At 31.7% G+C, this 16,467-nt stretch overlaps 1 protein-coding gene and 1 long non-coding RNA gene across 5 annotated transcripts in view; one reads left to right on the forward strand and one right to left on the reverse strand.

Moving 5' to 3' along the window:
* LOC129942163 (poly(rC)-binding protein 3) overlaps nucleotides 1–16,467 on the reverse strand; it is a 167,410-nt gene that overhangs the window by 18,336 nt on the left and 132,607 nt on the right. For 2 of the 4 annotated variants that reach the window (XM_056050984.1, XM_056050983.1), the window contains exons 3-10: nucleotides 12,924–12,980; nucleotides 12,713–12,829; nucleotides 12,509–12,605; nucleotides 12,263–12,426; nucleotides 12,080–12,199; nucleotides 7,313–7,447; nucleotides 2,141–2,225; nucleotides 1,804–2,074 (exon numbers count right to left, since the gene is read on the reverse strand). In XM_056050984.1, the coding sequence (XP_055906959.1) occupies nucleotides 1,804–2,074; nucleotides 2,141–2,225; nucleotides 7,313–7,447; nucleotides 12,080–12,199; nucleotides 12,263–12,426; nucleotides 12,509–12,605; nucleotides 12,713–12,829; nucleotides 12,924–12,980 (1,046 nt within the window). The remainder of the gene's footprint in view (nucleotides 1–1,803; nucleotides 2,075–2,140; nucleotides 2,226–7,312; nucleotides 7,448–12,079; nucleotides 12,200–12,262; nucleotides 12,427–12,508; nucleotides 12,606–12,712; nucleotides 12,830–12,923; nucleotides 12,981–16,467) is intronic. The other 2 variants (XM_056050986.1, XM_056050985.1) reach the window with 1 other exon arrangement.
* On the forward strand, nucleotides 6,733–8,465 carry LOC129942165 (uncharacterized). The gene is made up of 3 exons (XR_008780979.1): nucleotides 6,733–7,223; nucleotides 7,277–7,459; nucleotides 7,755–8,465. It is a non-coding gene; the product is annotated as an uncharacterized LOC129942165 (long non-coding RNA).

The following is a 16,467-nucleotide window of genomic DNA, read 5'->3' on the forward strand; positions in this document are numbered from 1 at the left end:
CAACAAACGATCGAAATATTTGGTTTCAAAAACGTTGCATGTGCGATCCTAGCCTAAGGCAGATGAACTCACCAGGAACGGTCCAGTGCAGCCCATCCTACCACGTTTGGCACTTACTGGCATAACAATCGCTATTTGTAAACTGTTGCTAATGCAAGACGCTGTGAGGAGGGCATGCACCAGGTGGAACAACATCACCACTTGTCAAGTCACAAAAAACATAGGTGTCAAAACAGGACACTGCCTAATAGGAAAGCACGGCACGCGGCTAGGCGTATTCTCAAATGACTTTTGCAGAAGCTGTATGGACGAGGAAGAGTAGGAAACAGTTCTTCATCTTCTCTGTACATACCCTGGTCTGGCTCGAAAACGCAAGAATTACCTAGGAGAATTCTTCTTTAACGATCTAAATCTCTCACGTATCGTAAGGGGCTCAAACTGGTTCCATTGAGCTTAGGAGGAAGTCTCAAGATTCATGTGGTATCACAATAGGCCATTAAACTGGCCTAAGTGTGTCCGTTTCAATCTTGGGCAGCCACTTTATTTTAACCTAACCTAACCTGCTGCCAAATACTACCTATATTTAGTAAGTGTAAAAAAACAAAATGTATTTTTTAAAAGTTGCTTTTGTTTAATATTGAACTAATTGTCCAACTGTCCTATATTTAATGAAGTATTTTTAAAACAATTTTATTTTATTTTCTATTAGAAATTGTAAATATTTATTTAACTTTTGAAAACAAAAATATCCAATAATTTAATCCTAAATTTGATTTTTAGTTATTTAATAATCTAAGCAATTATAGTTATTTTTTTTTTGGCCAACACTGTATCTTTGTTTTTTTTTTTTACAGCCAAAACGTATTTGATGACGAACTTGTAGAAGTCAGTTTCTTTTTTAATTGTTCTTTTATTTAGGAGACTACTTTGTTTATGTCCTTACACTTTGACAGTGATTCTAGCAAACTGAAAATTTACCAATAATTCGAAAGGACTCGAAACGTCAAGATGATTTGATATTTGGATGGAATCAATCAAAGTTAATTTGAAATCTTCGAATTACCAAAAAAGAAATTCATAATTTATGTATATCCTTCTTTAAGGAAAAAAAAACACCATCGTCAGTGCTATAAGTTTCACTTTAAAAAGGACTTATTAAGAAAAAACTTAAAACAAAAATAAGCAACTTTAGTTTTAATTATGTTTTCGATGAAATAGGATTTTTGAGTGGAAGGACTGATAAGGATATTTCACTAAAAGGGTACCGGTAACAACCTTAATAAACAGCAATGAGAAATGTATGTTCACCGCTTATGGTTCACGTTATTTGTTATTTATTTTTTATCAATATGGTTAAAAGTAAATACACGAGTATATTGTGCTCAAGATGCGCGTTTTGTTTTCTTTTGTTTTGTTTTCCTCCTTGCCACTGTGAAAGATTCATCTTATTCGAAAACATTTCAAAATTAAATTTAAATAGATACAAATATAAAATACCGTCATTTTATATGATGTGAAAGTATATTTTAAATTAAATGAAAAAAATACAAAACAAAAAACTAATAACAATAATTAGAAATGTGTTGTACATGAATTTTTGTTGTTGGGGTGTGTTTAAAAGAACAACACTTAAAAAGAGGAGGCGATAGAGAAACTGAGAAACTATTTTTGTACAGATTTTATTTCATTTAAAAAAATAATCATTATTTTATTAATATTATTTACACTATTAAATTTGTATACAATCGAAATTAAAGGAATAAAATATAATTGAATTATTTAATTTAAATATTTTGTACTCACCTCATATTGATTAAGTACTGAGCCAATGCTACCGAATCGGGATTTCCACTAATTGTTATTGTTCGATCGGTATTGCCGCCTTCACGTTCCTCACAATTCGAGATGCGAATCATAGCGCCAGAAATTTGTCGAATTTCAGCAATTTTAGTACCACCCTTACCGATAATGCAACCAATTAAATCATTTGATACTGTCATTTCATGTTGTTGCTGTTGGGTTCGGTTGGTGTTACTTGTACGTAATTGTGAACCAGCTAGGGCAGCCAGTGCCGCTAAAATTTTAAATTAATGAATCAAATAATAAAATATAATTTGTAAAAAAAAAAACAGAAACATACCTGTTGGATTGAGTCCACCGGTATTGGTTGGTGCCATACCCGCAAGACCTAATGCCGCTAAGCCAGCTAGAGGATTCTTTGCCACCTGGAAGATGTTTGAACATTTTGTATGGTTCTATTAGATTTGAAATGACCCACAAAACAAGGTTTTAAACTTTTAACTTTTTTATATATACGAGTATTTTTAAAATTGGAAAATAAGCAAAACAAAGTAATTTTAACGAAAAATTCAAAATAAAAAAAGGAAGAAAAGAATATAAAAAAGTTGTATATACAAAAAACAAAAAGGAAACAAAAAAAATATAAAAAAAGACGAACTAGTATTAAAATTATTTACATTTCTGTTAGTATTTAAGGTTTATATTAATTCAGTACAGTTTTTAAAAATCGATTATTATTTTGTTACACTCAAACAAGGACATTTATATAAAAATAGCAGGAGATTTGGTTGTTTATTTTTTTACTACAAAAATACAAATTGCTGTATAATACAATAATTTTAAATGTTTTATAGGTTTATATAGGCGAGTTTTGATTACAAATACAATATTCAACGTGCTTTGGAATAGATAAGAAGCTGTCTTACGCAAAATGTCTTATTTCTAGCAGTTTTTGAGTATAATAAGTGTGTTTCTTTCAGGATGCGATTCAATACAGAAACTATATATTTTGAAATTGGCATAAGATGCCTTTGGGCAAACCAATTCAAAGGAAGCAAATTTTGTTTTCATAGGGACTGCTTCTTGTCCCTAATTGGAAAATCTTCTAAGAGTAATTTTTTTCATGAAAAGTGCATTTCCGACAAATATTCGCACACGGGAATGATTAAGAATTGTAAGTTATTGGGTCCAAGTTCTACACAAGATGTAGTCCCATCAAAAAAAGCGGGAGAAGGCAAATTTAACACCTACTTCCGGCGCTTTGGAATAAAAAAAAAAGAAAGTGTCAGATAAGTGCCCTAACGAGAAAATAGAATGCTCCGTAAAATACAGCAAATAACTATTTTAGATACCTCCATAACAAATGAATAAATGGCCCAGGCTTATAGGACACTACATTGTCTACACTACATAAATCATGTGCAAAACCTTAAATGCATTTTTCTCAATATGACTCGAACATTTCTCAGCAGATTGTAGTGACCTGAAAATCTAGAGAAAAATGAGATGCGTTCGTCGTTTTATTGATTTACAATAAAATATTAAGTTTTCAACACTAAAATTATTATATTATTAAAACTAATAGATTGTTTAATTGATTTTACAGGTCAACACTAATTTTGCTTTTGTGTTGTTGATATGATTTTCTTGTTCCTCTTTTATTAAAAACAAGTTTGAAAAAGTTTGTGTTTACAACCAGGGGGGTCATTCCGTAAAACGATAGCGTTTTGATGGTAGTCCTACTTCACGTAAGACGATAATCGTCAAAGTGACATCGTTTTGACGATAATCTCACTTCACGTAAGACGATAATCGTCAAAGTGATATCGTCAAAACGATAGCGCTTGCACGATAGCTATTTAACTAAAAAAGTTTCGGTTTAGTTTAGTTTTGTTACAAAATTAAAGTAAAAACTCAAAAAAATACAATTAACTTGGTTGCGAAGAAAATTAAGAGATGAATGGGACCTTCTATCTATTATTATCCATATATAAGAATTTTGTATATATACAAAACATTAGTAATCTCTCTAAATTGTTGTTAAATATTACAATTGTAGTTTTGAAATTGCAAAAGAGGACTTTAAGGTATTATAAACAATAAATGCCAGGCGGTTGTCGTTCTACGTATATAATGTATATAATTAAAATAAATTGGGTGGCGCAACAGTCCGTTGTGAAACAGGGCCTAGTGACTTACAACTCTCAACCATTCCTGTGTGCGAGTACTGTTGTCAGAAATGGAAGGGACCTACAATTTCAGGCCGAATCCGAACGTCTAATTTGAGAAAGCACCTTTTCATGACTAGATTTACTCTTGAAGGATTTGTCAATTCCTCGCAAGAGGCAGTACCCACGTAAATTATTTTTTTTTTTAAATTATGGTGGCACAGGCAGGGATTGAACCCAAGACCCCTTGCATGACAGTCCAACGCACTAACCATCATCAATCACTAAACCAAAGTAGTTTTGGAAACAACAAATATTTTTTAAGCCAAATTATGTTCCCTGTGGATAAAATGGAATCTTTTCCTTCCCTTGGACAAAGTTGGGTTTATTACTGCAGCTGGTTTAGAAAAATATCAGACATTGAACAAACAATTTGATATTATAGTTTTATCTTCGTTGGCAACAAATACAAAAAGTGACAATAGCAACAAACATCACAAAATAGTTGGCATGTTTATTAACAATACATTTTTTGCAAATTTTCAAAATTTCCCATGGAAACAAGTACATATTATCTTTTGTTGAGTTCATTTTGACATTTCAGTCATAATATAAGAGTATTTGGAATATACTCAACGAACTTACACTGAAAACAAATGAACGAGACGATAGTGAAAAAGTTACGTTAAGCAAATAATTGACGATATCGTTAATGACAATCGTTTTGACGATTATCGTTTCGGAAATTACGGAATGTCTCCCCAGAAGTTTGATATCATATTTTTTGAATGGTATTTTTGTTTAAATATTTTAAAACTTAATAGTTACATATTTTTACACCATTACTTTAGCATCTCCATCACTCACCCTGATACCGATGGATTTCTAAAATCCACAATGGTGGCTTTTCTAAATAGACATGTATGTTGGCCTAAAGTTTTTTCAAGTGAGCATGTAGCATATGCACTTTAAGGGACAATCGACAGTCTATTATTTCACAAAGTATTGAGGATAGTTTGTTGTTGAATTGGGAAATTTAGAACTATCGACTTAAATCTATCCCTGGGCGACTGCCGTTTTTAAATATTGTATATCTCTGACTAAAATGGCTTTAAATTTTGTGTTTTTATTAGAGGTACAAAACTTTTAGTTGGAAACACTAGTTTATCTGGCAGCCATTTTTTTAGCTGACTGATTAATTTTAAGTTTGGTTTGAAAGTAAAGCAAGTTTCTAGCATCTAATTGGCCAGCTACCAAAAAATTGCCTTCCAATTAAGGCAACATTATTGGAAAGTTAGTCAAAAAAATCTCCTAACTATCAAGTCAAGTCAACTTATGTCAAAATCACAATTGATCATGTTTTTTTCATTCAACTAAAAGCTGAGCTTTATTACTCTTTAATTTATTTGTTTTCTTTACAACTTCATTAAATGCTTTCTGTAAAAAGGTTCCTTGTAAATTCGGAAAAGAAATAAGTAATATTTCTTTACTATACAAAATACAAATCGTGATGGACTTGTAGCTTAACTGAGGAGTGTTTGTAGACAATAATAATTTTGGTTGTTTTTGTACTATGAACTTGAAGAAGAGGTTTGTGAAGTAAAGTTCTGAATTTGAAATTCTTGACAATCAAAAAACTAACTAGTTGCCTTGGTCAAAATTATCGTTCAAAGAATGAAGTTGACTGCAAATGAAGTCCCTTACTGACACCTAAATAAAGTTTCCAAATTATGCATAGTTTCACGTCATGGTTACGGACCTTTCAAGATCGTTATTGATAAGTCTCATTTTTTGTATGTTTTTGACTTCTCTTTACCCTTTAGGTAAAACTTATTAGAAACAAAACTGCATACAAAAGTTCAAGAATAATTCAATAATTAATTTTTAACATGTTCACAAAGGGTTAAGACGACCAATATCTAAAAAGCAGATTTTTCGCTTATCACTTCAAGCCCAAACTTGGCATACACTACACTTAGGAATGACTGAGACTTCTAACTCACAACAAAGCAAAGGTTTTTCAAGAGCTATGAAAAGTATTTATCTACTTATTTCTTTGTTAACAAAAATACAAGAAGTGTTTAAAAAAATCTTAAAATCTAAATTTTAAAAATTATCTTTAAAATAATTTTAACATTTCTCAAGTTGCGAATAAGTTCAGAAAGAAATTATTCAAAGGCATGGCCTTCTTATAGATAGTTCAATTATTCTTAATCTTTTTTTATTTTTGCAAATTCTACTCTTAATTAAAATATTTTAATAATTGTACTTTTCTTTTACTCTCCCTTGAAAGTTGGTTTGATTGAAACACTCATTAAAAGCATTTTAACTAATGGCGTATTTGTTTTTCGACAGTTTCGGTTGAAAAACTTTAAAATCATTTCATGGTGCTGCTTTTATAATTAAAAAACAAAATTAAAACAAAAGCATACATCTAGAAAATAAACTACACAAACTATTAAAATTAAGTATGTAAACTAATTTTTGCAGCTAATGTATGTCTAGTATTTAATTTTTGTATGTATTTTCTGCAAAACTATATCATCTTGTTTTCTACATTTTTGTATTTAAACCAATGCGTGTTTAACAATAAATAAATTTAAAATAGAAATTTGTTACTGTTTCTGTTTTTGTAAGTTTTTTTCTGTTAAATATACAAAATATTATGTGTTAAATAAAGATTAAATCCAAGCAATAATATAAAACATAAAACATTTAAATATTTTATTCACAGCAGTTTAGTTTTACATTTAAAAATGTTAATTGGGACTTGTGGTTTTTTTCAAACATTCCGAACATTTATCATCTACCACTGATAGTGTCACGTACTCAGTGTTATAGAACCGCATTCCTTTAATAATAATTGATTTACAACAACCAAGCTCAATATAAATATTACAAATTAAACAAATATGTACTACAAACAAAATCAACAACAAAAACCTTGGGTTGTCTAAAAATGGGAGTTTTGTACACACAAAGTTTTAAATAATTTTCAATAAGTGAAAATTAAAATACGGGGCTTGGGGGTGGGCGTACAGGGTCATTTAAATACACTAAATTCACTAAGAGGGTGAGGGGGTTGGAAGAACAAACATACGAAATACACTTTCTATCTGGCAGAGGGCGGAGGGAGAGGGTTCCAGAAGAACAGAAGGTTAACAGGCAAAGGTTCATAGGTGTTGCTGGGTGATTTTTGAGAGAGAGGTGTCTTACAATAAACGGAGGTATTTCTGAGGGGCGGGCTAAGGCGGGGTAAGGTAAATTACTTATTTTGTTTTCTTATTTTTTTCAAATTTTATTTTAAGGATGTGGCAGCACCAATCAAAACGATCAAAACTCACATCAGGTAATTGTTGTAGGTGATGTGCAGCTGGTATCGCTCCTGCCAAATGCGCCCCTTTTAATAGAGGATCCGTCAAACCTGAAAGTCCTGCATGTAAACCACCAGCCAACGCAAGTGGAAACATTGGACAGGTCTGAGAGTAGAGGTTTGTAGTAGAGTAGTAGTAGTAGTAGTAGTTTGTAGTACAGATGGTAGTTAGTAATTAATTTTGTTTTTGTGTGGAGCATTTTGTTGTTGTTGTGTTGTTGTTTATTTTTTGGGAGATTTGTTTTTCAATATTCGTTTGTTTTGAAAATGTATAGTATTGTTGCACAAAGAAAAGAACAAAAGAAAAATAAGACGTTAACAAAAATTTGAAATTAAAGCTTTATGTTATTAAATATTTCAGTTGTTTTTTTTTTAGTTTAAAAATACAATATTTTGTTTACTATTTCTACCAGAAATTTGGAAGAGAGACATTAATAATGCTTGAGTTGAGGGGGACGTTCGATTTGTGTGGTGTTTTCTCTGTTAATCAAAAGAATTCTTTTTTTTATAATTTGGAATAACCCAACTAGTTTTTGAGTGAGTCTTAGTACAAAAAGAAAATTTTAAAGGGCATGTTTATTTATTATAATTTTTGTTTTATTAGATTTTTTTCTTTTTGATTTCCTCAAAAGGAAGACGGACTAAGGGCTATGAACGGAAAATTGGATTTTATTGAGCCAAATATTTATACCTTTAAGACCATCTCCCCGACGAATGCAAAGCACCTGTGAAAGATCATAAAATACTTATAATTTAATTCCAAATAAAAAAAAAAAAACAAACAAACATGATTTAAGATTTAACCTCGATGAAGGAAACTGGATTCGAAGTTGAGGAAAGTGTTTTTTTTGTCTTGATTTTGGGAATTGAACATTATACAAGGTTTTTCTAGTAACAACAAAACAAAAACAGGAGGGTGGTACTGTTAACGAGTGAGTTGAGTAGAGAGTGTAGTGCTTTCTATATTTTAGTTCATATGAGAAAAAGCACCACAGTTACAAAGATTTGAATTTATGTAGAATTTTTTGGGAATATTCGACTTTAATTAATATTAAACAATACATTTGGGTTTCGAGTTATAGGAAAAGAAACTTCTTTATACAAAATACAACCTGTATTGTTCAAACGAGAAACATATACGTTTTATACATATTTACACTAAATTGGGTAGAAATTCAATGAATTATTTTGAAATGTTGATTTTAGAATTTACTCTCTAAGAGCCATTAATCTCACCCGAAGTTAAAATCAACTTGAGGATATTTTATCTTATTTTTCGATTATACTTTCCTTTACTTGATATTTTGATTGTTAATTCAAGATTTTCAAATTTATATTTTCTTAACGCCCAAGAAATAAAAAAGCTGCCTACTTTTTCGTTTCCTCATTTAATGAAATACTTTCTTAACTAAGTTCCAAAGAAACTATTTTTGGGATAAGTTTTGATCAGATAGTAATGAAGAATTGGGAATTGAATGAAGACAGCACAACATGATTTCATGACTGGACTGCCATGTCAAAGTCTATCCCATTAGTCTTCCTTCATATAATTTAAGGTTATCTGGCTTCCATTCAAAATTGTATGTGTTATTGTTTTTTTTTTCGTGATTGTGAAGTGTTTTGTGACTTTCCACATTCACGAATCGCTGTACTTCAGAGGTTAAGCTTGTGGGCATTCCTAGAAGTGCTAATATTACGATTTAAACATTTACGATGACTTATTGTCACCATCAATTTTAAAAACTATTCTTTGAATATTGTCCCAGAGACTTAAGTTGCTGAAGTACCAGCCGAGGCATGGGAGTTCCACATCCGAAGAGAAAGAATATAAGTCTGGAAAAATAACTAAGGGAACTACCATAAGCAAAATATAAAAGAATAGAAGACAAAACGGAGCCCTGAGGCACACCGACTAGACTAGAATCCTTCCAAAGTATTAAACGGTTCGCAAAAAAAAATGTCTTATCCAACTAAGAAGGGATTCGTCGATACCAAAAGCACGTATTTTCCATAATATATCATGATGCCTTTCGAGTTCAATGATCTTACTTTATAAACCAAGGAATCATTAGTGGACCCAGTGCTAAGAAAACCGTACTTCTGATCACTAAGAAGATCTCGTTCCTCAAGATATTTTTCAAGCTGATAATTAATCAGCGTGTAAATGACCATGGAAAGAAGGGAAGTTATTGCTATTGATGGATAATTTGAGGGATAGGATACCCTTTTTTTGGGATTGGCTGAAAAATGCTGTTTTCCAATAATTAAGAAGGATCCCAGAAAAATGGAATTGATGGAAAAGCTTACGCTATCGCTGAAGAACATTAATGTTCGTAAATCTAACCTTTTATATGAATATTTTCATCGCACAAATTATGGACTTAATGAGCCAATTTCTCGTTGCATCAGGGAAACTAATGCTGTATGTAATAAAATAGATATTTTTAAAAGTTGTTCAAGAGATACCTTCAAAACATATGTTTTAAATGAATTAACTATTCAATCAGCTGAACTTTAATATTTTTGTTAATTGTTATTATATTATTGTTGAGTTTTTGTTTTTCTCATTCATATAAATATTATCTATATTATTAATAAATTAAAAAAATTATGTAAATCCTAGTCTGTAAGAGTTAGCTCTCTGCTTGATGATAAATAAATAAATAAACAGGATGCCATACAGATCAGCGAATGTATGTATGCTAAGATCTTTTAGGACTCTCGCCAAGGTGCGAATACGAATACAAATTGGCCTTAGAAACATTGACGAGCTCATGAATTGGGAAAGTGTTGACACTATCAAGTTGGCTTTCTCAAAAAAGCTAAGTAAAGGATTGTCATTGACAAAAAGCAAAGACAAAGAGGTCATGTTTTTTTACGAATAACTAAAAATTTGTCTTCTTTATATTTGACAAAGTTTTTTTTTTTAGTATTTTAACAAAGCAATAACAGTTATTTTTAAAATAAATTATTTTAACAAAACTATTAAAATATGTCAAAAATTGTTCAAGGGATGCAATTTCTAATATTTGAGTTTTATATGAACCCTGGATTTGGTTTGAGACAAAAAAAGTGTAGAAAATGGCTCTAAATATAGTATTATTATTTTATTAGCTAACCAATCATAAACATAACTTAGAAAATTACATTTTTAGATCAAGGACAGAGCTTACATGATTACAAAATAGACCCATTTAAGTTTTACATCTGTTTAGCAGTGAATAAAGCAAACTATCTTGCTTTGATACCGTCAGTTCACATGCTCCCTTAGTTTATTAATTATTAGTTCCTCCAAAATGTGGTATTGGCGGCGCAACGATAGCTTTGAAGTTTTGTTGAGTGACTCATAGGGTTTCAATGACCAATGGTTTGGGAAAAAACATAGCCCTGTCCTATTTTTTGTATATTAGCATTAAATGGGTGCTTAGAAACTCTAAATAAGGACTAAGGAGTTTTAATTTTGTTTTATTAACATGCTTAGCAAAATTATCTATTTGATGATTAATTTTATTTAGTCATCTAAAACTACCTAAAGAGAAATAAAGAGATATTTTCTTTGGTTGAAAACATGTTAGTAAATAGAGATAAAGGATACGAAATAAAAAATTAATTAAAACAAATAACCACTTAATCAAAAAAATAATAATAAAAAATTGTGTTTATTTGTAGTTAAATAAGAAAAATTCTTCAATAAGTTTTGAAATTAGTTTAGATATAATTTGTTAATGTTCTTAAATTTATTTATTTTTTTAGATTGAAGAGAATCTAAATCGAACGTCCCTTACATCAGTACTTTTTTACAGAAACAAATTAAAATAAATAAAACAAGGAAACAATAAATAAAATTGGAATATAAACTATTTTTTAGTGTGTAAACTCTGCAACTACACTTGGGAAACAAAAAAAATTGTTTAAATAAAAGAAAACTTGCACAGAGAGAGAGAGAGAGTAAGAGACAGAAATATGGAGAAAAAGTTATAAACCTTTACCAAGAAATGATGATGAATGATGGTTGAAAGTTGGTAAAATGGTAAAAAAATTGGTTTCTGGTGGAATTCTTATTAAACATTTAATATGTAAAGGATTTTTTTTATTAAACTATTATCTCTGTGAATAAAAGACAACAAAAACATGATGGTGACGGAATATGATCAAGATATATTTTTTTTTATTTTTGTTGGATAAGGGTCTTATCTTATGTTTAGATTAAAAAGGCTTCAAGGAGACAAAAAAAAGATCAATAATATTTCTTTCAAACACATACGTTTGTTATAAGTTCTCGTTGTTGAATATTGCACGTCGTTGGCACAATTTTAACGCATTTAACGTTCGAGACTATTATTTCGACTTTTACCACAGATCAAAGAGAACTCTCTCGAAGCTCTCTCACTTGAAGAACTCTCTTATTTTATTATTCGATAATAATAATAATTATTTTAACGGTTTTTGTGGTGCGATATATGTGTGTGCGAGGGTCCTAAGTGCAAAAACTAAGAGTTGTTTTAATTTTAAATTATTTTGTTTTCTTTTCTTTTTTTCATAAGCGAAAAAATACAACAAAAAAAAATAAAACAAATGTAAATGCAAAACCATAAATAAATATATTAAGAAAAAGAAAAATAAAAATGTGAAGAAAAACTTAGATATGAGATAGAGAGAGATAAGAGAATAAGAATATCATGTTCTCTTTTTTTTTAAATATTGGAAATGTGAAAACATTGGCGGGAGATTTGTATACCTCTTGTGCGGGCACAGCATAATTTCCTTGGATTGTATATGCTTGTCCATTGGCCAATATAACTGGTCCTGAAACTTGTGGCTTTGGCCTGTATGGAATAGTTGCTCCCTTTGGCGGGGACTAAGTTAAAAGTTATTTTTAGTTGATTTATGAGACAATTAACGATTAATTAGATTTTCAAACCTCGAGCATAACTAAGCATATCTGATAGATGCATTGGGTTATTTGATCAGCAGATCCACTTAAAGTGACAGCACGTTCCGTTGAATTTGGCAACATCTCGCTGGCAACTTGAATTGAACATCCGGTCGAGTTGCGGATTTCCTTGATTTTAGAGCCCCCTTTGCCTAAAACAAAAAACAAAGACACACACAAACTCTTCTTATTAGACTTTTATTCTTTCTGTATAGTCAATTGTTAAATACAAACCAATTAATGATCCACATTGGCTTGCTGGTACAATCAATCGAATGGGGATTTGAGTTTTGCCACCCGATGCGCCAACATCATTAAACTGTGAGCACCACTAGAAGTCGAAGAAAAAAAAGAATAACAACAAGAATATAATTGCAACTAGTTCAAATGGTTTCACTTAATTTCATTGGTTTTTAATTGTAATTGGGCTATAAGTACCTCTTCAAATTTCTTTGTTATCAAAGTGAACGCTGAATAGATGGCGCTAGTCGTACCAGAGACTGTTACGATACGTTCCGGGCATGAGCCATCAGATATGTTAATTTTGGCGCCAGACTATAAAATAAAAACGTAGAAATTGTATTTCAAAACAGAAACAAATTGAATTAATTAAAAGATAAATTGCAACAAAAAAAAACTGAGTACTAACCTCCTCGCGAAATCTGTTGACGATTTCGCCTTTTTTGCCGATAATACTGCCAACTTCCTGCAAATACAAAAATAAAACTACAAAATTATTGATAAGAATTTTTGATTTTATAGTAAGTTAACAATTTAATCGAATCTTTTTCAAAGGACCATTCGTATCTTAAAATTGCTGCAAGTCTTTTATCGAATTCGTATTGACATTTAAGTAAATGTAAAAAGTGCTTATTTATGTGAGAAGATAATTTGTGTGACGTTGATGAATGCCGATGTCTTGAGATTGCAATTTTAATCTCAACGCCATACAGCGCAACGCAGCGCCAGCAGCGGGAGAAAAAAAAATGATTGACATGTTTGTAAATAAGTAATTTCGAAATGTTAATTAGAAATAATTAAGCGATTACTCTTGCTGGTTGTTGGGCGGGAGGTATGAACATATGTACATATATTTTCTTCTGTTTCAGTGCGAAATTATGTTTATTTACGATTTTATGTTATGTCGGATGAAGAAGAAAAAATATGTTAAATAATTTTTGATGCAGTTGTTACCTTCAGTCAAAATATGCACTGCATACGTAGGTTAATACAAAAATAGATGTAGATAGATGGCGTTTGCGTTGAGCTCCCACACTTGAACTATAGAGATTTTCTTTTTAATTGTGTCAACAAAAGGGGTTATGTAATTAATTTTTGTTATACATAAATTAGAATGCCACAATTTTGTATCATTCGTTGAAAGGATTGCATATCTTAAAAGTTGTTTTTTGAGCAAAGATATGCAACGTTTTTCAATATAGAAATGAATACAAAAAAATGACTTTAAAAGAGGAAGATATTTATAGAAATTAAAAAGGTAGTTTTTAAAGAAAGATTAGATTCATTGTACTTTAGAATTTTAGAAAATTCTTTTTTTTTTCAGTTATGGCAAAAATAAGAATCCTTTTGTTACCAAGTTAAGTTAGGTTAAAGTGGCTGCAGATTCATAATCCACACACTTAGGCTAAAAGAAAAGGCCCATTGTGATACCACATGAATCTAGAGAGTTACTTCCTACTAGTCGAACCATTTTGAGCTTTTTATAAAGCGTAGAAGATATTTGATATCCTTTTTAAATAGTTCACTGGGATTATTAAAAGAGCAGTCTCCCAGATGAAGTTTGAGTCTTAGTGAAAGAGCAGGGCAAGGGCAGAGAAGGTGAGAGATTGCTACCTCTTCTTCCTCGTCCATACAGCTCCTGCAGAAGTCATTTGAGGCTACACCAAGTCGTATTGCGTGTCTGCCTTTAAGACTGTTTCCCGTTAGTACACCTATTAGGGAGCTAATGTGAAGTCTGCTTTGAGGTAACAAGTCTTTAGAGCGCTTTAGGTCCAGTGAAGACCATATGAGTTTTGTGGCTGCTCACGTTGGTAAATTGTGCCACATAGAGTTCTTTTTCGTAAGAGCTGTTTCTTTTAGCAAACGTTTACATGTAGCTAACGGTATACCTATCTTCTCCCTTTCAGGTGAAATAGGTATGACAGTTCCATTTTTAGCAAGTTCATCGGCTCTACAATTTTCTGTGATGTTTCTGTGGCCCTACAGAGGTGAATGTTAAATTGCTGCGCCATCTCCATAAGAGACGATCGACAATCGAGGGCCGTTTGAGATTTGGTTAAGACACTGTCAAGAGATTTAATAGCAGCCTGACTGTCAGAGAAGGTGCGGATATCAGAAGTTGATATCACGTTTTCTCTTAGCCCGGAGAGAACCTCTTTGATCGTTAAAATTTCCGCTTTGAAGACGCTACAACTGATTAGGGAGGCGGAATGAGATGCTTAGATTAAGCTTTTCTGACTACACACCACTACCAACTCCCTCATTTGTCTTGGATCCATCTGTATAAAAATGAATGCTTTTGTCATCCAGGAGTTTTTTGTCTTCCAAATTGGGGTTTTGGAATAGTGTAGTCTAAGTACATCGGTATAGAACCAAAGAGCTTCAAAATGATGGAGTGCCCCACTTTGTTGTTGGTCTATTGAGATGAGGCGTTGAGTCTTATAGCTGTACTCGCTACCACTTATTTGCTGAAGATGTCGAGGGGTGTCAGATGGAGAAGAGTGTCTAACGTTGCTGAGGGTGTGGTTCTCAATGCCCCGCTAATGCAGTGACATGCAGTGCGTTGGACTCTGCTGAGTTTGTCGCAGTATGTGACTTTCTCCAGTATTGGTCGGATGACCGATGCGTACAACCAATAGGTTATGCAAGGTTGAAAAACGCATTTGATTCCTATGGCTTTCTTGCAAACGAAAAAAACCACTGTAGCTTTTTTTACTCTTTCCTTAATGTTATAAAAAGTTTATGAAATTATAAAATAAACAATTTTTAGATAATTTGTTGTGATACAAAAATGGGATTGAATGAGATCTTTCCTAAAAACATTGTAAAGAGTTGATAGATTGTTGACATGCTTCTTGCTCCTTTTTTGCTTTCCATAGTGTCTTTTTGCTGTAATATTTCAACAATGGGAGAATGCACGCTGCTCTATTAAAGTCGGAAAAGATCTCAAAAATACATTTGATGTCAAAAAGTGTATTAGACAAGGGGATACACTGCCATGCGACTTATTAAACATCATTCTGGAAATAATTGTGCAAAGTTCAATCGCCAGCACTAAAGGAACAGTCTTTTAAAGTTCCAGCAATTATTTGGATACGCCGATGATATTGACATAATTGGAAGATCAAAGAGTGGTGCGTTTTTGAGCATTGCGAGGAGAATGGTGAAGATGGGTTAATGAAGGCAAGACCAAGTATAATGCTATCATAAAAAAGATATTAAACAAAGATGTTTTGGACAAAACGTCACCATGGAAAACTGGGTCTAGTTATGGTAATTGTAGAAACCATTGCAAAACAGATGGATTTTTTAATGAAACCACCTTGTTACGACTTTTTTATAATGTTGGGGGTCATGGTCATGCTGAAAGGTCCACACTAATGTGATATGATGAGGTGCATGTGGAAGCATAAATTGTTCCAATAAATATTAATACTTATCCTTAGAAATGAAGAAAATTGATGATTAATTTTCTTTGATGCATAATCAAATATTTTTATGAAATATTTTAGAAATATATACAAATATCGTTGGATTGTCATGTCAGATGTCTTGCGTTCAAACCTTGCCTATGACCTTAAAGTTTTTTTTCGCGGGTACTGCTTTTTGCGATGAATTGAAAAATCCTTTAACAGGTAATTCTTGTCATGAATGTGCTGTTCGGATTCGGCTTAAAACTGTAGGTCTCCTCCATTCCTGACAACAGCACTCGTAAACAGGAATGGTAAGTCCCTAGGCCCTAGTTCTGAACTTACTGTTTCGCAACCTAATTTTTTATTTATAATAATACCAGGGAAGAAATACATATGTGTGTATGTAAAATCAAAATATAAAAATTGCATTTTACTCTTACTCGAAATAAAATCAAAATACAAAAATAGTAGCGGCTACACAGGGTAACGCATTACTCCAGGCCAAGGACACTAACGCTCAAAACGACGCCATGGATTTTT

This window comes from Eupeodes corollae, chromosome 1 (genome assembly GCF_945859685.1).
Source record: "Eupeodes corollae chromosome 1, idEupCoro1.1, whole genome shotgun sequence".
Classification (NCBI taxonomy): Eukaryota; Metazoa; Arthropoda; class Insecta; order Diptera; family Syrphidae; genus Eupeodes; species Eupeodes corollae.